We start from the raw sequence: 22627 nt of genomic DNA on the forward strand, positions 1-22627 counted from the left end.
TTCAGAATTGTCTCCACCTGTAGAAGTTTGTGAGTGTTTTAGGTGATAAACTCCTAATAAAATGCAGCCAGACTCCTAATGAAATAATGCAATATAGTCTGCAGGCTCTCTTGTGTTTAAAGTCAGAATGAGGTAGTCTGCGAGATCAAGAGTCAATCTCATTGCACCAGGGAAACACAGCTTGATAGAAGACTTCATCTCTCCATAGATGCTGCCTGGCTGGCTGAGCCGGCCAACGGCTCATACTGTATATTGTTTACTGTACATTCCAGCACCTGCAATATCATGACTCCAGTCTGAATGGACAATCTGAATAAGATTTTAATCTGGCGTCTCTTCGCCCCCCCCCCCCCTTCCTTTCCAGTCCTGAAGAAGGGTCTCGGCCAGAAACATTAACTGTTGTGATGGACATGGACTGTGTCTTTAAAAAAGAGAGCGAGAGAGAGAGACACGGACTGCCTGCTGCCTGCTTCTGAGTTGCTATGGAGAGAGAAGTGGAGTTATATGATGGAGAGTTGATGTTTGCGTGTTTGCATTTATACAAGGGCACGTTCAGCACACAGGCAGCGTCACAGCTGGATAGAACTTTCGAGTGCCCACTAGGGTGGGCTGAGGATCGATCAGTAGCTATCACAGTGTGCAGAATGGCTGACCCTGTGGAGGCTACCGGTGTGTTTTCCTTTGCCTGGGTGGTAGTTTTCCCTTTGTGATAAGCTACGTTTGGTTAACTCGGGAGTGGATTCGGTGTCCGACGATGGAAGACCAACGAAACCTGGTTATTCGTTCTTCTCCTATTGTGGATTTCACCTTGGATTACAGATGCCTCCCTCTCTCTTTCCCCCCACCAACTCCGTGCATTGAACTGAACTTTCTTACAGTACCATTGTAAGACTTTAAACCTTGCCACCCGAGCTTAAACGAGTTCGGGAATTATAGTTACACACATATTGTGGTGAACTACATATACCTGTCTGGACACGCCCCCTGCTGACTGCTCCTGTGGCTCCTCCCACAGACCCCGGTATAAAGGCGATTGAGGCCTGAGCCCTGCCCTCAGTCTCCAGGATGTAGCATGGTGGTCAATTACTGCTTGTTCTTTCTTCCAGTCAATTAAAGCCGATATCTCGTCTCACGTCTCGGAGCGTTATTGATGGTGCATCACATATATATGCATAACATTGCTAACTGGTGATTTACCTGGTTTAAGTTACTATATTAAGTAGTTACTAATAAATAGTGGTTTTTGGCATCAAAACCAGACTCCAGGCGTGGTCAATTGCTGCTGGTTTATTTAAACCATTGCGTGTACGTAACACTGTTTATTCATTTCCATAGATGCTGTCCAACCTCTGAGTTCCTCCAACGTTTTGTGTGCGTTGCTCTGGATCTCCAGCATCTATAGAATCCCATGTGTTAATGATCTACTGCTCCACTACGAAGTCTGCTGCAGGGATGCCTACCCTGAAGAAGTTTAAATCTTCTCTTCGATGGGAGTTCAGCGAAACCCTCTCTCACTGCTCTCCCTCTGTGATCTCTGCTGCCCTCTGAATCTTTGACCATGTACTCACTCAGACTTGCTACCACAGCCACATATCCTTCCTGTGAATTTGTCTTCATTGCCATCTTATTGTTCTCCTATCACATTCCTTCTTCTCCAGCCTATTACCTTGCCCACCCACCTGGTTTCACCTATCACCTTCGAGCTTGCACTTCTTCCCTTCCCCCACCTTCTTATTGTGGCTTCTTCGACCATAAGATATAGGAGCAGAATTAGGCCATTTGGCCCATCGAGTCTGCTCTGCCATTTCAACACCGCTGATCAATTTTTTTCTCTCAGCCCTAGTATCCTGCCTTCTATCCATATCTGTTCATGCCCTGACCAACCAAGAATCTTCCAACCACTGCCTTAAATATACATAAACACTTGGCCTCCACAGCTGCAAAGAATTCCACAGCTTCACTACTTCTTGGCTAAAGAATTCTATTAGTTTCTGCTTTCTATTAGTTAACCAATCCTCTTTGCATGCTAATACATCACCCCCAACTCTATGCATCCTTATCTTAATGGATAAGTCTTTTATGAGTCGCCTTATCAACTGACTTCTGGAACTCCAGGTAAATAACGTCCATCTGTTCCCCTCTATCCACTGCACTCATTATATCCACAAAAAACTCCAGTAAGTTTTTCAAACAGGACCTGCCTTTGCTGAATCCATGCTGCGTCTGCCTGGTGGATCCATTTCATTCCAGATGCCTCACTATTTCTTCTTTAGCAATAGCTTCAAGCATTTTCCCAACTACAGATGTTAAACAAATGGCCTATAGTTACCTGCCTTTTGCCTACATCCTTTTCTGAACACTGGCGTGACATTCACCATCTTCCAATCCATTGGGACCTGCTCAGAGTCCAGAGAATTTTGGTAAATTATCACCAAAGCCTCTGCTATAACTTCTGCCTTTTCTTTCAGTACCCTGGGATGCATTCCATCAGGACCAGGGGACTTGTCTACCTTTAGCCACCCTTTTCTGCTTTATATAACTAAAAACTTTTACATCTTGTTTTTATATTTTGTGCTGGTCTATTTTCATAGCCTACTTCTCTTTCTTTATTGCTCGCTTACTGGTACTTTGTTGCTTTTTAAAGTTTTCCCAATCTTCCAGTTCCCCACTACTCTTGGTGATTTTTTACACACGAGCTTTTAGTTTGATGCCTTCTTTTATTTCCTTAGTTATCCACGGCTGCCTCTCCCACCCTTACTGTCCTCGCTTTTAACTGGAAGATGCTTTTGGTGAGCACCGTGAAAAATCTGTTTGAAAGTCTTGCACTGTTCTTCAACCGTCCAACCATCTAGCCTGTGATCCCAGTCTACACTAGTCAAATCCTCCCTCACCCCGTTGTAGTCTCCATTGTTTAGGCATAATACATTGGTTTTATGTCAAACTGTTACACCCACCATTTGTATGAGAAACTCAATCACACTGTGATCACTCTTTCCAAGAGGATCCCTGACTACAAGATAGTTAATTTTACCTGTCTCATTGCATGGGACCAGGTCCAATATAACACGTTTCCTTGTAGGTTCAGTAACGTACTGTTTACAAAAGCAATTACAAGTGTATTCTATGAAGTCCGTTTCAAGACTACCTCAACCAACTCGACTCACCCAATCTATGTGTAAGTTAAAGTCCCCCATGATAACTGCTGTTCCATTCTGTCATGCCTCAGAAATTTCTCTGTTTGTTGCCTGTGCCACTGTAATGTTATTATTCGTTGGCCAATAAACAACAATTTTTTACCTTTACTGTTCCTAATCTCTACCCAGATGGATTCAACATTCTGTTCCTTAGATCTTATATCATCTCTCACTATCGCCCTGATCTCATCTTTAATTAATAGTGTTACTCCACCTCCCTTACCTTCCTGCCTATCCTTCCATACTACCTGATATCTTTGGATATTTAATTCCCAATCCTCTCCACCCTGCAACCACATTTCTGTAATGGCTACTAAATCATACCCCTTTGTACTGATTTGTGCCACAAGTTCACTGACCTTATTTTGAATACTAAGGGCATTCAGATAAAAGGCCCTTACACTCATTGCACTTTTAAAATCTAGACTTCTTGCATTTGACTTTTCTTTTTTAACTTTTTATCTTTATCCACATTTTTCTCTTTTACTTTATCCATACTTCTCCAATCTGTTGAACCCACCCCGCTACTATTTAGTTTAAAGCCCTATCCACAGCCCTAATTATATGATTCGCTAGGATCCAGGTTCCATCGCAGTTCAGGTGGAGCCCATCTCATTGGAACAGCTCCCTCCTTCCCATTTCCCATGAGTTCAAACCCACTTCTCCTGCACCAATCCTTGAGCCACACTTTTAACTCACTAATCTTCTTGGCCCTGTGCCAATTTGCAGGTGGCTCAGGTAATCCAGAAATCCAGAAATTACCACCTTTAATCCAGAGGTAACCACCTTTCTACAGGTCATACCTTCCCCAGAAGAAATCCCAATGACCCAGCAATCTGAACCCCTGCACCAGTTCCTCAGCCACACACTCACTCGCCAGATCATCCTATTCTTGCCCTCACTGGCATGTGGCACAGGCAGCAATCCAGAGATTACTACCCTGGTGGTGCTGTTTCTCAGTGATTTACCTAGCTCCCTAAGATTTATCTTCAGGACCTCCTCACCTATGTCATTGGTGTCAGTATGTACCAAGACTTCTGGCTGCTCATTTCACCCTCCAGAATGTCTTGGACACAATCCGAGACATCCCTGATCCTGGCACCAGGGAGGCAACATACCATCTGGGTGCCTCTATCGCGCCCACAGAACCTCGTCTCTGTTCCTCTGAATCTCATATCAACACTGCAGTCCTCTTCATTTCTCTGCTCTTCAGAGCAACATCACCAGGCTCAGTGCCAGAGATGAGAGGGAGAGAGGGAGAGGGAGAGGGAGAGGGGGAGAGGGAGAGGGAGAGGGGGAGAGGGAGAGGGAGAGGGGGAGAGGGGGAGAGGGAGAGGGGGAGAGGGAGAGGGGGAGAGGGAGAGGGAGAGGGAGAGGGGGAGAGGGAGAGGGGAGGGAGAGGGGGAGAGGGAGAGAGGGAGAGGGAGGGGGAGAGGGAGAGGGAGAGGGGGAGATATCTTCCTCACCCAAACCTGACGAGCCAAGCCACTCTAAAGACTGGCACAACCCAAATGAAAGGCCATTTCACCTGCACTTCTTGCACTTGCTGTGTGACCTGCTGAGTTCCTCCAGCATTTTGTGCATGTGCCTCTTGATTTCCAGCATCTGCAGAGTTTTGTGTGCGTGCAACTGAGTAAGAGTTCAGATCCCACATGGGAATTAAGCACCCTAAATTCAGTTAATTCGAGTTATCTGATGTTAATGTTGATCATTAAATTAGTAGAAGGTTGTGAAAATGTCCCAAACTTAATTATCCTGCTTACACCCATACTCCAAGTCTTCAAAACTGTGAAGAGTTGTGGTAGAGCTCAGCACATCACAGGAACCAGCCTCCCCTCCATGGACTTTGTCTACACGTCGCACTGCCTCAGTAAAGCAGCCAGCATAATCAAAGATGCCATCCAACCTGAACATTTTCCCTTCTCACCTCTTCTACTGAGTAGAAGCCACAAAAACATGATAACATATACCAGCAGACCCAAGGACAGCTTTTACCTCACTGTTACAGGATTACTAAATGTCCCCTGGTACGATAAATGGACTTTTGACCGCACTATTTACCTGGTCATGACCTTTCACCTTGTTGCCTGCCTGCACTGCCCTTTCTCTGTAACTGCAACACTTCATTCTGCTCACAAACAAGAGAAAATCTGCAGATGCTGGAAATCCAAGCAACGCGCACAAAATGCTGGAGGAACTCAGCAGGCCAGGCAGAATCCATGGAGAGCAGTACTGTTATTGTTTCCCCTTGTACTACCTTAAAACTATCAAAGACATAAATACAAAAGATGCCAGAAAAGGGCCAGTAACATCATGAAGGTTCCCACACACTCTGCTCAAGGACTGTTTGTCCCACTCCCATTAGGGAGGAGGTCATGTCTGATCTCCTGACTCAAAAACAGTTACTTTCCCCAAGCAGTGAGGCTGTGATCACCTCCACCCACGAACCCACCCCTCCACAGCCCCAACCACCACTATTTCATCATTTCCTGTCAGGCACCATATGTACAGACACTCCTGTGCCTAGCGTCACTTTATGGACATACAATCAATGCATATAAGCTACCTCATGTGTTTACTATATTTATTGTGTTTTTTATTATTATTGTGGGTTTCTTTTAATGCACCGGATCTGGAGTAACAATTATTTCCTTCTCCTTTACTCTAGTGTACTGGAAACGGCATAAACAATCTTGAATCTGTTGAATTGTTTCTATTACCGCCACAGACTGTGGGTTTAAATTAACGATGCTCTGCATCCTAAGCCCAACCTGACCTAGAACGTGAATTTGCAACTTTGCTTTCAAATTCGGCGACATTTAAATCTTCGCGCGGAGGGTTGACCCTGTGCGCAGGTCGCCGGCGGTGCCTGGGAGCGCGGATTGGCAGGCGGTCGCTGTGACGTAGATTCGGGGCGGTCCCGGGTGTCCGTCCATCAAGCTCCCGGTAATCAAGTCTTTTTAACACCTTTCGGCTACGCACGAACCCAGGGAGGTGAGTCCTTGTTACAATCGTCAAGTCATGGCTCGTTTTGAATGCACTGACGTTGATGAGGACTCGACGTTTCTTGTTGACTCCACAACGGGCAAGAGCGGTATAAAACTAACCGGTGTAGTTTAATTTCACTGCAAGCAGATCAAGTGATATGGAAAGTTCCGTGAGTGGTCCCGCGGAGTATGAGATGCAGGTTCTCTCCCTGCATTCGGCGTGCCCTGACGTAAAGCAAGGTTTGTGTTCTGGGAATCATGGATGCTGGTTCCCCCGTGGCAAAACTCTCGAAATCGGGTAAAACCTGCAGTTATTTAAGCCTTTGAAGGAGTTGAGCATCTTCCATCGTTTACTTCCCACCGCTCCTGCCACCAATTCTGAATGAGGAGAGATTGCAAACTATTTGACTATATAACTGTATGGAGTTTTGGTATTAAGTTGGAGTTTGAAGCTTAATTATTTTTTTAATGAATATCTGCGTGTTTTGGGCAATTTGATTTTCTTTTGCGAGTTGATTGTTAAATGGTCCGTGAACTCAAATGCGGGGTACCTGTCCTGTGAGTCTGCTAGGGTTCGCATCTACTAAGTCTACAGTCATGCCACGTGGGGACATAGGTTATTCTTTGTGACTATGTTTTTTTTTACATAACCATCTGTGTTGTGTGCTGTTGGTACTGTGATTTGCACCTTGGCCCTGGAGAAACACTGGTTTGGTATGTTCACGTATGATTGAACGAGGACGAACTGGAATGTGTCTGTGGAATGGTGCAGATGGAGATGTGATGTGATTTGTGCTCTGTTGAATGGGTGAGTGGCCAAGTGGAGTAAAATGAGCTGTTTTCCATCCCTCTGGTTATCTATACAGACTTTAGACTTTCAGTTCTGGGAAAGTACTAGGATTAGTCTTGAACTAGATGGGCCAAAGGGCCTGTATGTGCTGTAATGGTCTGATTTTACTACTTTTGATTAAGAGAAAATATCTCTCCTTGAATCTGGTGGAGGAGCAAAATGGAGAACAAGTTTGGTTTGCAGCTGCAGTAGACTATCAAGAAGGCAAATGGAATAAGACCATATGACATGTACAGAATTAGGCCATCTGGCCCATTGAGTCTGCTCTGCCATTCAATCATGGCTGACCTTTTTGTTTTCTCCTCCTCAATCCCAGTTCCCAGCCTTCTCCCTGTAACCTTTGATACCTTGTCTAATCAAGAACCTATCAATCTCTGCCTTAAATACAACCAATGACCTGGCCTTCACAGCTGCATGTGGCAACAAATTCCTCAAAATCACCATCCTTTGGCTTAAGAAATTTCTCCACACCTCTGTTTTGAAAGGATGTCCCTCTATCCTGAGGTTGTGCCCTCTTGTCCTAGACTCTCCCACCATAGGAAACATCTACTGTCTCGGCCTTTCAACATTTGAAAGGTTTCAATGGGATCCTTCTGAATTCTGAGTACAGACCCAGAACCATCAAAAGTTCCTCATGATAACCCTTTCTTTCCTGGCATCATCCTCGTGAGCCTGCTCTGGACCCTCTCCAATGCCAGCACATCTTTTCTAAGATGAGGAGTCCAAAACTGTTCACAATACTCAAGGTGAGGCCTCACCATTGCCTTATGAAGCCTCAGCATCACATCCTTGCTCTTGTATTCTAAATCTCTTGAAATGAATGCTAACATGGCATTTGCCTTCCTCACCACCAACTCAACCTGCAAGTTAACCTTCAGGGTGTTCTGCACAAGGACTCCCAAGCCCCACTACATCTCAGATTCCTGGATTTTCTCCTCGTTTAGAAAACAGTCTGCACATTTATTTCTACTACCAAAGTGCATGACCATGCTTTTTCCAACATTGTATTTCATTTGTCACTTTCTTGCCCATTCTCCTAAACTAAGTCCTCTGCATCCTACCTGTTTTTTCAACACAACCTGCCCCTCCAGCAATCTTTGTATCATCTGTAATCTTGGCAACAAAGCTATCTATTCCACCTTCTAACTCACTTATATACAGCATAAAAAGAAATGGTCCCAACACCGACCCCTGTGGAACACCATTGGCTGCCAACCAGACAAGGATCCTTTTATTCCCACTCACTGCCTCCTACCAGCCAGTCAACGCTCTAACCATGTTAGTAACTTTCCTGTAATACCATGGGCTCTTAACTTGGTAAGCAGCCTCATGTGTGGCACCTTGTCAAAGGCCTTCTGAAAGTCCAAATATACAACATTCTCTTTATCTATCCTACCTGTGATCTCATCAAAGAATTTGAACAAGTTTGTCAGGCAGGATTTTCCCTGAAGGAAACCATACTGACTTTGTACTATCTTGTCCTGTGTCACCAAGTACTCCATCACCTCGTCCTTAACAATTGACTCTAATATCTTACCAAACATTGAAGTCAGGTTAACTAGTTTGTAATTTTCTTTATGCTGCCTTCCTCCTTTCTTGAAGAGTGGAATGACATTTACAATTTTCCAGTCCTCTGGCACCATGCCAGAGTCCAACGATTTCTGAAACATCATTTCTAATGTTAGCTCTTTCAGAACTATAGGATGCAGTTCCTCTGGTCCAGCTGACTTGTGTACTTTTAGTTCTTTCAGCATTTTGAGCATCTTCTCTCTTGTAACAGTAACTGCACCCACTTATCTGCCTTCACACACCACATCAGGAATGTTGGCCTTCAGTGCTGGAGGGATTGAATTTAAGAAGAGGGTTTCTGCTGCAACTGTACAGGGTACTGGTGGGGCTGCACCTGGAGTACTGTGTGCATTTCTGCTCTCCTTGCTTGAAGGGTATACTGGCTTTGGAGGTGGTGCAAAGGAGGTTCATCAGATTGATTCCAGAGATGAGAGGGTTACTCTGAGGAGAGAGTGATTTCATACTCAGTTGATGTTGTACCCCTGCTGATAATTTCTGTCTCCAGCTACAGAACAGAAATTGGTTTTGTAAATGTCAGGTTGGATGTATTGAAGACTGCAGAATATTTCTGATCCAAGTTCAACCTGTTATCAGACTCCTTGTACACTGAAGATGAACTCACTTTATGTCGTCTACCTGCACTGCACTTGCTCTGTAGATGCAGCACTGTTCTGTAGCCTGTTGTAATTATGTATGATATGATCTGTAGGATCTAAGCTAAAGCTTTTCATTGTATCTCATACATGTGACACAGAACACTACAGCACAGTAAGGCTCATCAGCCCAATAACCTACTCCAAGATCAACCTAACCCTTCTACCCCCTACCCCCCTCACATACCCTCCATTGTTCTATCATTCATGTTGCTATCTAAGGGTGTTTTAAATCTCCCTGATGTACCTGTCTCTATCACCACCCCATCAGCATATTCTCTGCACACTCTAAATCTCCACTAAAGCTTCCACGTCCTTGCTATAATGAGATGACCAGAACTGAACACGTACTCCAAGTGTGGTCTAACTGGAGTCTTATCAAGCTGCAGCATTTCCTTGTGGCTCATGAACTCAATCCCTCAACAAACGAAGGCACAAACACTGTATTAACCACCCTATCAATTTGTGTGGTGACTTTTTGTTCCTCCGCACTGTTATGAACTCTGCCACTAACCCTGTATTTGGCCTTCAAGTTTGACCCTCCAAAATGAAGCAAAGTGCTTTGCAGTTTGTTAACCCAGCACTCAAAACTGCCTTCCACCCACTGGCTTGCCAGTGCCAGTGGAAAGTCTGTTGGTATGATTAGACTGTAGTTGGGTGCCAGAATTAGTCATCCATCTGTCAGTGCACCATAGATTTCAAACTGTTTTGCATGTGATAATATCAAGTCAAGCTCTGAGCATAAATTATTTTAAACCCGTTCTTTGAATCCTATCTGTTGGCTGTTCTTTCAACACCTGTTGTCACTTATCAATATCCCTTGGCAAAGGGAGTAAGGAAGCCAAAAGGCTCTATGATTAATAAGGGGTTGGGTTTGGTAGGATTGTTCTCACAGAGCAAAGGCTGAGTTAATGCATACAATCTGTGACCATAGTACCTGTAATGGAACAGGTTAAAATCACCATCTCATCAGCAGGATGCTAAATCCACCATTACTTTATTATTTCCTGTCATTTACCTTGTATACTGTCTCCTATGCCTAGTGTCACCTTGTGGACATGCAATCAATTGGGTTTAATATCACTGGCATGCATATTGAAATTAGTTTTGCACAGCTGTACATTACAATAAGAGATGTAGATAAAAAAATCAAGTAGTGCAGAAAGAGCAAGCTAGTGAGGTCGTGTACATGGATTCATTTTCCATTCAGAAACCTGGAGGAGAAGCTGTTCCTGGAATGTTGAGTATGGGTCATCAGGCTCATGATGGGAGCAATGAGAAGAGGGCATGTGATAGGGGTCCTTAATAATGGATGCCATGTTTTTGAGGCATTGGCTTTGGAAGGTGTTATCTGCAAGAGACTCTACTGCCCATGATGGAGCAAGCTGAGTTTGCAATTTTCTACAGCTTTTTCCTGATCCTGTGCAGCCTCTCCTTATAAACAATAGACAATAGACGCAGAAGTAGACCATTCGGCCCTTCGAGCCTGCACCGCCATTTTGAGATCATGGCTGATCAATTACTATCAATACCCGGTTCCTACCTTGTCCCCATATCCCTTGATTCCCCTATCCATAAGATACCTATCTAGCTCCTTCTTGAAAGCATCCAGAGAATTGGCCTCCACTACCTTCCGAGGCAGTGCATTCCACACCCCCACAACTCTCTGGGAGAAGTAGTTTTTCCTTAACTCTGTCCTAAATGACCTACCCCTTATTCTCAAACCATGCCCTCTGGTACTGGACTCTCCCAGCATCTGGAACATATTTCCTGCCTCTATCTTGTCCAATCCCTTAATAATCTTATATGTTTCAATCAGATCCCCTCTCAATCTCCTTAATTCCAGCGTGTACAAGCCCAGTCTCTCTAACCTCTCTGCGTAAGACAGTCCAGACATCCCAGGAATTAACCTCGTGAATCTATGCTGCACTTCCTCTACAGCCAGGATGTCCTTCCTTAACCCTGGAGACCAAAACTGTACGCAATACTCCAGGTGTGGTCTCACCAGGGCTCTGTACAAATGCAAAAGGATTTCCTTGCTCTTGTACTCATTTCCCTTTGTAATAAAGGCCAACATTCCATTAGCCTTATTCACTGCCTGCTGCACTTGCTCATTCACCTTCAGTGACTGATGAACAAGGACTCCGAGATCGCTTTGTATTACTCCCTTACCTAACTCTACACCGTTCAGATAATAATCTGCCTTCCTGTTCTTACTCCCAAAGTGGATAACCTCACACTTATTCACATTAAACACCATCTGCCAAGTATCTGTCCACTCACCCAGCCTATCCAAGTCACCCTGAATTCTCCTAACATCCTCATCACATGTCACACTGCCACCCAGCTTAGTATCATCAGCAAATTTGCTGATGTTATTTTCTTTGCCTTCATCCAAATCGTTAACATAAATGGTAAACAGCTGTGGTCCCAATACCGAGCCCTGTGGCACCCCACTAGTCACCACCTGCCATTCCGAGAAACACCCATTCACCGCTACCCTTTGCTTTCTATCTGCCAACCAGTTTTCTATCCATATCAATGCCTCCCCCCCCCCCCCCCGATGCCCTGAGCTTTGATTTTACCCACCAATCTTCTATGTGGGACCTTATCAAATGTCTTCTGAAAATCGAGGTACACTACATTCACTGGATCTCCCCCGTCTAACTTCCTGGTTACATCCTCGAAAAACTCCAATAGATTAGTCAAGCACGATTTGCCCTTGGTAAATCCATGTTGGCTCGGCCCAATCCTATCACTGCTATCTAGATATGCCACTATTTCATCCTTAATAATGGACTCTAGCATCTTTCCCACCACCGATGTCAGGCTGACAGGTCGATAGTTCTCTGTTTTCTCCCTCCCTCCTTTCTTAAAAAGTGGTATAACATTAGCCATTCTCCAATCCTCAGGGACTGATCCTGAATCTAAGGAACATTGGAAAATGATTACCAATGCATCCACAATTTCCAGGGCCACCTCCTTTAGTACCCTAGGATGCAGACCATCTGGACCTGGGGATTTGTCAGCCTTCAGTCCCATCAGTCTTCTCATCACTGTTTCCTTCCGAATGTCAATCTGTTTCATTTCCTCTGTTACCCTATGTCCTTGGCCCATCCATACATCTGGGAGATTGCTTGTGTCTTCCCTAGTGAAGACAGATCTAAAGTACTCATTAAATTCTTCTGCCATTTCTGTTTCCCATAACAATTTCACCCAATTCATTCTTCAAGGGCCCAACGTTGTTCTTAACTATCTACTTTCTCTTCACATACCTAAAAAAAGCTTTTCCTATCTTCCTTTATATTCCTGGCTAGCTTGCGTTCGTACCTCATTTTTTCTCCCCGTATTGTCTTTTTAGTTAAGTTCTGTTGTTCCTTAAACACTTCCTAATCATCTGTCCTCCCACTCACCTTAGCTCTGTCATATTTCCTTTTTTTTAATGCTATGCAATCTCTGACTTCCTTTGTCAACCACTGTGGCCCCTTTCTCCCCCTTTGAATCCTTCCTTCTCTGGGGGATGAATTGATTTTGCACCTTGTGCATTATTCCCAAGAATACCTGCCATTGCTGTTCCACTGTCTTTTCTGCTAGGCTATCCGTCCAGTCAACTTTGGCCAGCTCCTCCCTCATGGCTCTATAGTTTCCCCTGTTCAACTGCAACACTGACACCTCCGAGCTGCCCTTATCCTTCTCAAATTGCAGATAAAAGCTTATCATATTGTGATCACTACCTCCTAATGGCTCCTTTACTGCGAGATCGCTTATCAAATCCTGTTCATTACATAACACTAAATCCAGAATAGTCTTGACCCTGGTCGGCTCTCGTACAAGCTGTTCCAAGAATGCATCCCGTAGGCACTCTACAAACTCCCTATCCTGTGGTACAGCACCAACCTGATTCTCCCAGTTCACCTGCATGTTGAAATCCCCCATAACTACTGTGACATTACCTTTGCCACATGCCAATGTTAACTCTCTATTCAACTTGCACCCAATATCCATGCTACTGTTTGGTGGCCTGTAGACAACACCCATTTGGGTCCTTTTGCCCTTACTGTTCCTCAGTTCTATCCACACAGACTCTACTTCTCCTGACCCTATGTCCCCCCTTGCAAAGGACTGAATCTCATTCCTCACCAACAGGGCCACCCCACCCCCTCTGCCCACATTTCTGTCCCTACAATAGCACGTATACCGTTGTACATTCATTTCCCAGGTCTGATCTCCCTGCAGCCATGTCTCCGTTATCCCAACAACATCACAGTTACCCATTCGCACCTGGGCTTCAAGCTCATCCACCTTATTTCTGACACTTCGTGCATTCAGATATAGAATTTTTAGCCCATTTCTCCTCTCTCTGTTTGAATCGCTGCCTATTGTGCTTAACCCAGCTCCCCAAACTCCCATCGGGCTATACCATGTTCCGTCAGACCATCCCTCTGTACATGAGTCCTCCTTATCACTTGTTCCGCCCCACCTTCCTCTACTACACACTTAATATTCCAGAACCGTGTAGTCCCCACTTGTCCTTTATTCTTCATCTCGCTTACCCTTACCAGAACAAGATTGTTTGGTGAGCTAGTAGGCTTGATGGGCTGAGTGGCCTTGTGCTGTAAGAAAAGATGTGGCAGCCTGCAGATGTTGAAACTTTAGAGGGTGTAGAGGAGATGATCCTGGATGCTGCTGGGATTAGAGAGCATGTTTTGAGGATGGGTTGAGCAAGTGAGGGCTTTTCCCTCGAGTGAAGGAGGACGAGAGGTGATGTGATATAGGTGTATAAGAAAGTGGACAGCCAGAGACTTTTCCCAGGATGACGATAGCTAATACTAGAGGACATCTGTTTAAGGTTATTGGAGGAAAAATATAGTGGCAATGTCAGAGTTGAGTTTTAAGTGCTAAGTGTGTGGAATGTGCTGCCACGGGTGGTGATAGATACCGATACATTGGGGACATTTAAGTCTTGGAGGCACATGGGTAAACGAAAACTGGAGAGTAATGTAGGAAGGGTTAGATTGGTGGTGGAGTAGGCTTGTGTAGCTTAGCACAATACCGTAGGCTGAAGGGGCTGTGCTGTTCTGAAACAAAAGTGCCTGTGGCTTTGGGAATTGAAGGGAGAGATTTGGAAACCAGTCATCAAATTCTCTGCTTAAAATAGATCACAGAAATCTATCTGAGGTCAATGAGATGGCAAGTGGATGGTGGCTTTTCTGGCAAGAGGGTTTGGTTTATTGTACCTCTGTATATGTATAAAAGTGTAAAGTGTTTTGCATAGGGATCACTTCATCACACCAGGACTCTGTAGTACTGGAGCAAATAACAATGTAGATGAGGCAGTGTCCAGGGTGAGAATGCAGTATGGTGTCGCAGCTACAATACAGCACAGGCAAACTGTAAGCCATCTGAGATAGGCTGAAGACAAAATTCTGATAATGGTTGAGATAGAAACAGTCCTTGTATCCTGCCCTGTGGAGGGGAGGGGGGGGGGTGCGGAGAGAACATCTGGGTGGGTGAGGGACTTTAATTGTGCTACCTGCTTTACTGAGCAGTATAGATGGTCCATAGAGGGGAGGCTAGTTTGTGGTGTGCTGAGATGTGTCACAACTCTAGTTTTGTGTTTTTTTTTTTTACCCCATTCTGCTTCCCCTCATCACTTGTCTGTTCAGTCCAAACAGCGCACTTTCATTCAGTGGTTGGGGTTGTCGAGCTTGTCACTTTGAAAATGTATTAATGAAAAGTGTTTCATTGTCACAGCTACCAAGATGCAGTGGGAAGCTTGTGTTGTACACTGTTCACAAGATCAGATCGTACATGGTGCTGTGCAGTAGAACAGCAGCAATGCAGACTAATAAACGAATGATTCTGCAAATCCACACAATGCTGGAGGAACTCTGGTGTCGGGCAGTATCTGTAGAAAGCGTGGATGGTTCAGGTCAGAACCCTTGAGCAGTAGCCTGAAACATTGACTGTTTATTCACTTCTGTAGATGCTGCCTGACCTGCTGAGTTCCCTTGGTGTTTTGTGTGTGCTCTGGTTACAGAGAAAGCTCATTAACAGTAAGGTGCAAACTCACAATGAGATATATTGTTAATTAAACTCTTATGCAAATGGAGTGGTAGCCCTTTGTACAAGGCTGTATGAATTTTATCAATTTGCAAACTATATGATTAGGGTATATTTCTTAAAGGAGAAAATAGATATGATGGGCCAAACCTGAATCACCCTTTCCCAGCAGGAGAAAACTAGAGGGCAGGAAGTTAAATATTTAAGAGGCACCTGCCGGACAAATTCAGAGCTGAATGTATGGAATGAGCTGCTGGAGTAGGCAATTGAGGTGGGTACAATGTTCAAAGAAAAACTATTCAAACAAATGCGTGGAGAAGAGGGGTTGAGATTTGTCTGTTGCTGCTATCAGGGAGGAGGTACAGGGGCCTGAAGACCCACGCTCAATGATTTAGATCAGCTTCTACCCTCCCGTCAGACTTGTGAGCAATCCGTAAACACTACCTCACTATTTCACACTTTTATTCTTTTGTATACTTATAGTAATTTGATACTCTGCAAATTTCATAGCCTATTGTATATTACTGATAAATCTCATTCAAATGTTGTTATTATGTAACATGAGTGCAAGTAAGGACAAGCCAATGATTGGGTACCAATGCAGACAGATCAAAGAATTAAGTTGCACCACAGGCAAAATTCAAAAGGGCGAAGAATGAAGGTGCTGTATTTAAATGCAGGTAACATTCGGAATGTGGTGGATGAACTCGTGGCACATTTAGAGATTGGTTGGTATGACATTGTGGTATGACACCCAGGAGTTTTAAACTATAGACAATAGGTGCAGAAGTAGACCATTCGGCCCTTCAAGCCTGCACTGCCATTCTGAGATCATGGCTGATCATCTACTATCAATACCCGGTTCCTGCCTTGTCCCCATATCCCTTGATTTCCCTATCCATAAGATGCCTATCTAGCTCCTTCTTGAAAGCATCCAGAGAATTGGCCTCCACTGCCTTCTGAGGCAGTGCATTCCACACCCCCACAACTCTCTGGGAGAAGTTTTTCCTTAACTCCGTCCCAAATGACCTACCCCTTATTCTTAAACTTATTCTTATTCTGGTACTGGACTCTCCCAGCATCTGGAACATATTTCCTGCCTCTATCTTGTCCAATCCCTTAATAATCTTATATGTTGCAATCAGATCCCCTCTCAATCTCCTTAATTCCAGCGTGTACAAGCCCAGTCTCTCTAACCTCTCTGCGTAAGATAGTCCGGACATCCCAGGAATTAACCTTGTGAATCTACGCTGCACTTCTTCTACAGCCAGGATGTCCTTCCTTAACCCTGGAGACCAAAACTGTACACAATACTCCAGGTGTGGTCTCACCAGGGCTCTGTACAAATGCAAAAGGATTTCCTTGCTCTTGTACTCAATTCCCTTTGTAATAAAGGCCAACATTCCATTAGCCTTCTTCACTGCCTGCTGCACTTGCTCATTCACCTTAGGTGACTGATGAACAAGGACTCCTAGATCTCTTTGTATTTCTCCCTTACCTAACTCTACACCATTCAGATAATAGTCTGCCTTCCTGTTCTTACTCCCAAAGTGGATAACCTCGCACTTATTCACATTAAACGTTATCTGCCAAGTATCTGCCCACTCACCCAGCCTATCCAAGTCACACTGAATTCTACTAACATCCTCATCACATGTCACACTGCCACCCAGCTTAGTATCATCAGCAAACTTGATGTTATTATCAATGCCTTCATCTAAATCGTTGATGTAAATGGTAAACAGCTGTGGTCCCAATACTGTGGCACCCTACTAGTCACCACCTGCCATTCCGAGAAACATCCATTCACCGCTACCCTTTGCTTTCTATCTGCCAACCAGTTTTCTATCCATGTCAATGTCTTCCCCCCAATGCCATGAGCTCTGATTTTACCCACCAATCTCCTATGTGGGACCTTATCAAATGCCTTCTGAAAATCGAGAGGTACACTACATCAACTGGATCTCCCTTGTCTAACTTCCTGATTACATCCTCGAAAAACTCCAACAGATTAGTCGAGCATGATTTGCCCTTGGTAAATCCATGCTGGCTCGGCCCAATCCTGTCACTGCTATCTAGATATGCCACTATTTCATCTTTAATAATGGACTCTAGCATCTTCCTCACTACTGATGTTAGGCTGACAGGACGATAGTTCTCTGTTTTCTCCCTCCCTCCTTTCTTAAAAAGTGGGATAACATTAGCCATTCTCCAATCCTCAGGAACTGATCCTGAATCTAAGGAACATTGGAAAATGATTACCAATGCATCCGCAATTTCCAGAGCCACCTCCTTTAGTACCCTAGGATGCAGACCATCTGGACCTGGGGATTTGTCAGCCTTCAGTCCCATCAGTCTTCTCATCACCGTTTCCTTCCGAATGTCAATCTGTTTCATTTCCTCTGTTACCCTATGTCCTTGGCCCATCCATACATCTGGGAGATTGCTTGTGTCTTCCCTAGTGAAGACAGATCTAAAGTACTTATTAAATTCTTCTGCCATTTCTGTTTCCCATAACAATTTCACCCAATTCATTCTTCAAGAGCCCAACGTTGTTCTTAACTATCTTCTTTCTCTTCACATACCCGAAAAAAAAAAAAAGCTTTTGCTATCCTCCTTTATATTCCTGGCTAGCTTGTGTTCGTAACTCATTTTTTCTCCCCTTATTGCCTTTTTAGTTAAGTTCTGTTCCTTAAATTTCCCAATCATCTGTCCTCCCACTCACCTTGGCTCTGTCATACTTCCTTTTTTTAATACTATGCAATCTCTGAATTCCTTTGTCAACCACTCTGACCCCTTCCCCCCCCCCCCCTGAGTCCTTCCTTCTCTGGGGGATGAATTGATTTTGCACCTTGTGCATTATTCCCAAGAATACCTGCCATTGCTGTTCCACTGTCTTTTCTGCTAGGATATCCGTCCATTTAACTTTGGCCAGCTCCTCCCTCATGGCTCCATAGTCTCCTTTGTTCAACTGCAACACTGACACCTCTGATCTGCCCTAATCCCTCTCAAATTGCAGATTAAAAACTTATCATATTATGGTCACTACGTCCTAATGGCTCCTTTACTTCAAGATCGCTTATCAAATCCTGTTCATTACACAACACTAAATCCAGAATAGCCTTGTCCCTGGTCGGCTCTCGTACAAGCTGTTCCAAGAATGCATCCCGTAGGCACTCTACAAACTCCCTATCCTGGGATTCAGCATCAACCTGATTCTCCCAGTTCACCTGCATGTTGAAATCCCCCATAACTACTGTGACATTACCTTTGCCACATGCCAATGTTAACTCCCTATTCAACTTGCACCCAATATCCATGCTACTGTTTGGGGGCCTGTAGACAACATCCATTAGGGTCTTTTTGCCCTTACTGTTCCTCAGTTCTATCCACACAGACTCTACTTCTCCTGATCCTATGTCCCCCCCCCCCCCCCCCTTGCAAAGGACTGAATCTCATTCCTCACCAACAGGGCCACCCTACCCCCTCTGCCCACATTTCTGTCCCTATGTTACTATGTCCCTACTTTAAGTTACTGATTTCCCCCCCACATCTGATTACTGGCTCATGGACTCTGGTTTCCCTCACCAAGTCTACAATCAGTTCCTTGGTCTTGTCATTGAGTGTGAGGTTGTTATTGCACCACTCAGCCAAATTTTCAATCTCCTGCACGCAGCCCACAACAGTGGTGTCATCAGCAAACTTGTATATGGTAAACAAAGTACACTGCAGATGCTGTGGTCAAATCAACACATACAAAAGCTGGATGAACTCAGCAGGTCGGGCAGCATGCGTTGAAAGGAGCAGTCAACGTTTCGGGTTGAGACCCTTCGTCAGGACTAAAGAAGTGGGCAGGGGCCCAATAAAGAAACTTGTATATGGTGTTGGATCTGCTCTTGCCACATAGTCATGGGTACAAAGCAAGTAGAGCAGGCTTTACTTTTTGTTGTTCGTAAGGTGGTCTTAGTGGGGATGGGCATAGTGGATTTGAGCTCCCACAGCTTTTCAGTTTGGGGTGGTATACAAAGGGGTGATTAATCTACTGGCTCAATCTTTGGGATATGGGAGGGAACTGCAGCACTGGAAGGAAACCCATGCGGTCATGGGGAGAACAGTGCTATCAATGTGGAGTTTGCACGAGGTCAGGACCAAACCCAGGTCTCTGGAAATGAGGTGACAGCTCTATTTGCTGCCCAGTAGCAGTGTCTTTTCTCCAGGGCGAGGGGAAAGGAGGTAAGCATGTGGAACAAGCTGCTAGAGGAAGTGGTTGAAGCAGATACAGTAATACCATTGAAGAAGCACTGGGAAAGGTGCGTGGATGAACAGGTCAGGAGGTTATTTGGTCACATGGGTGTAATTGGGTGGTGTGGTCTCACTGGGCTTGTTATGGTGGTGATCTCTAAGCTTGTAGCAGTTTTGATGGGCTGAATGGACTAATTCTGCTGCTGTTTTATGGAGGAATGGGGTTTAGGGGGATATGGAATAAACACAGGAAATCGGGACCAGCTGGGTGGCACTGGTCAGCATTGAGTGGTTGGGCTGAAGCGCCTTCAGAAGTGCTACTTACCCGACTCTAACAGACAAGATTGGGATGTTACTGTATGTAGGTGAGGCCAAATTTGTTGTAATGTGTGCAGTTCTGGTCACTTACTGTATAGGAAATGCATCATAAGTTTGAAAGTGAAGAGAATGTTTGCAAGGATGTCAAACAGATGCTGAAAACCCAGAGGACCACATAACCTTAGCAGGTCAGGCAGCATCTGTGGAGGAGAATAGAGACAACGTTTTGCACCAAAACCCTTCATTAAGATGTTGCTAGGTCTTGAGTACCTGAGTTGTAAGGAAAGCCTGGATAGGTTAGGATGTTATTCCCCACAGCTTGGGAGATTGGCTAGAGGAACACAAAATTGAGCGGTATAGATAGATAAATTCAAGCAAACCTTTTCCCACCGAGGTTAGATGCGACAACTAGAGATCATGGGTTAAAGGTGAAGAGTGAATTATTTAAGGGGAAATGGGGAGCTTCACTCAGTCTGGGTGGCATGAGCCACTATCAGAAGTGATGAACGCAAGAATCTTATTTGATTCTTGATTAGTCAAGGTTACAAAGAAGGCAGGAAGTTGGTGCTGAGAAGGACATGGATCAGCCATGATGAAATGGCAGAGCAGACTCGAGGCCAAATGGTCTAATTCTGCTCCTATTTCTTATGGTCTTGTTATGCGGGTTCAATTGCAGCATTAAAGAAATTTGGAGGTACATAGATGGGAGGGGTATGGATCTAAGGGACTAATTGCTTGCACGGACTAGATGGGTTAAAGGGCCTATGACTGTGCTGTAGTACTGACTCTGAAGGGTTTGGAATCACTGTTGTTGTTCTTCCATTAGATATGCTGGGTCCTGACCTGGCCACCAATGCTGGTGGTGGAGCTGTGGCAGACTCGATACCGCAGAAGAGGGATGAAGGGTCAGTGATCGATCCAGACTCGGCCGATCACCTCCGCCGGAAGCTCAAGTTCTTCTTCATGAACCCATGTGAGAAATTCCAGGCTCGTGGCCGTAAGCCCTGGAAGCTAGGCGTGCAGATCTTGAAGATAGCAATGGTTACTGTACAGGTACCTGTTCACTGGAGTTGAGGGTGATGGCTTGGGTTCAGCTTCTGTCTCCAGTCACAGACTGTCATTCCACTTCAATTATTGAAATAAATTCAGTACAGAACTCCCTTCCTAAGGATTTTCCCATCAAAGAAAACCTATTAAAGTACATATGTCACCATATAGTAAATACAAAGATTCTGAGTAGAATCGGAGACCGCACAGAAAGATGTACAAACAACCAATGTGCACAAGATGGCAAACTGTAAATACAAGAGACAAAGGTGATGATAGATAAATATCGAGACCGTAAGATATAGTAGCAGAATTGGGCCATTTGGCCCATTGAGACTGCTCTGTCATTTCATCATGGCTGATTTATTTTCTTAGCCCCAATCTCTTGCCTTCTCCACATCCCTTCATGCCCTGACCAATTAAGGATCTATCAGCCTCTGCCTTAAGTTTGGCCTCTACAGCTGCCCGTGGCGAAGAATTCCATGGATTCGCCACTCTCCAGTTAAAGAAGTTCCTCTTCATCTCTATTCTAAAAGGACACTTCTATTCTGATGTTGTGACCTCTGGTCTTAGACTCTCCCACCATAGCAAACATCCACTCCATCAAGGCCGTTCACTATTTGATAGGTTTCAAAGAGGTCACCCTCATTCTTCTGAATTCCAGCAAATACAGGTGCTCTTCATAGGAAAGCCAGTCAACACTGGAATCTCCTTTGAACCCTCGCCAGTTTCAGCACATCTTTTCTAAGATAAAGGGCCTGAAACTGCTCACAATACTTCAAGTGAGACCTCATCAGTGCTTTATAAAGTTTCAACATTTTAACTTTGCTTTTACATTCTAGTCTTGAAATGAATGCTAACATTGCATTTGTCTTCCTCAAACAGACTCAACCTGTAAATTAACCTTTAGGGAATCCTGCACAAGGACTCCCAGTCCCTTTGTGCCTCTTTTTTTTTTGTATTTTCCCTCCATTTAGAAAATGGTTTACCCTATTTATTTCTTCTACCAAGGTGCACGATCATACACTTCACAACACTATTCTATCTGCCATTTCTTTACTCATTCTCCTAATCTAAGTCCTTCTATAGACTCTACTTCCCAAAACTACCTGCTCCTCCACCTATCTTATCTGCAAACTTTACATCCATCATCCAAATCGTTGACATTTAACGTAAAAAGAATCAATCCCAACTCAGGCCCTTGTAGAACACTAGTCACCAGCAGCCAACTAAAAAAGGTTTCCTTTATTCCCACTCTTTGCCTTCTGCCACTGCTTTATCCATGCTAGAATCTTTCCTGTAATACTATGGGCTTGTAATTTGTTAAGGACCCTTGTGTGTAGCACCTTGTCAAAGGCCTTCTGAAAATCCAAGTACACAATATCAACTGATTCTATCCTGCTTTTTTTTTCCCAAAGAATTCCAACAGATTTGTCAGGCAAGATTTTCCCTTGAGGAAGCCGTGCTGACCATGGCATATTTTATTGTGTGCCTACAAGTACCCCAAAACCACATCCTTAATAATTGATTCCAATATCTTCTCAACCACTGAGGTCAGACTAATTGGCCTATAGCTTCCTTTCTTCTGCCTCCGACCCTCCCTTCTTGAAGTGTGGAGTGTCATTGGCAATTTTTCAGTCTTCTGGAACCATTCCAGAATCTAGTGATTCTTGAAAGATCATTACTAATGCCTCCATTATCTCT

At 44.4% G+C, this 22627-nt stretch overlaps 1 protein-coding gene across 6 annotated transcripts in view; it reads left to right on the forward strand.

Annotated features, from left to right (window-relative positions):
• Nucleotides 1-6134: 6134 nt before the first annotated feature.
• Nucleotides 6135-22627, forward strand: part of mcoln3b (mucolipin TRP cation channel 3b) — a 56442-nt gene continuing 39949 nt past the window's right edge. For 5 of the 6 annotated variants that reach the window (XM_073062371.1, XM_073062375.1, XM_073062374.1 and 2 more), the window contains exons 1-2: nt 6239-6421; nt 20703-20929. In XM_073062371.1, coding sequence (XP_072918472.1) covers nt 6340-6421; nt 20703-20929 — 309 coding nt within the window. In that variant the 5' untranslated portion in view covers nt 6239-6339. Of the gene's footprint in view, nt 6189-6238; nt 6422-20702; nt 20930-22627 lie in introns of those variants that run through there. The other variant, XM_073062373.1, reaches the window with a different exon arrangement.

This window comes from Hemitrygon akajei, chromosome 12, assembly GCF_048418815.1.
Source record: "Hemitrygon akajei chromosome 12, sHemAka1.3, whole genome shotgun sequence".
NCBI classification, from domain to species: Eukaryota; Metazoa; Chordata; class Chondrichthyes; order Myliobatiformes; family Dasyatidae; genus Hemitrygon; species Hemitrygon akajei.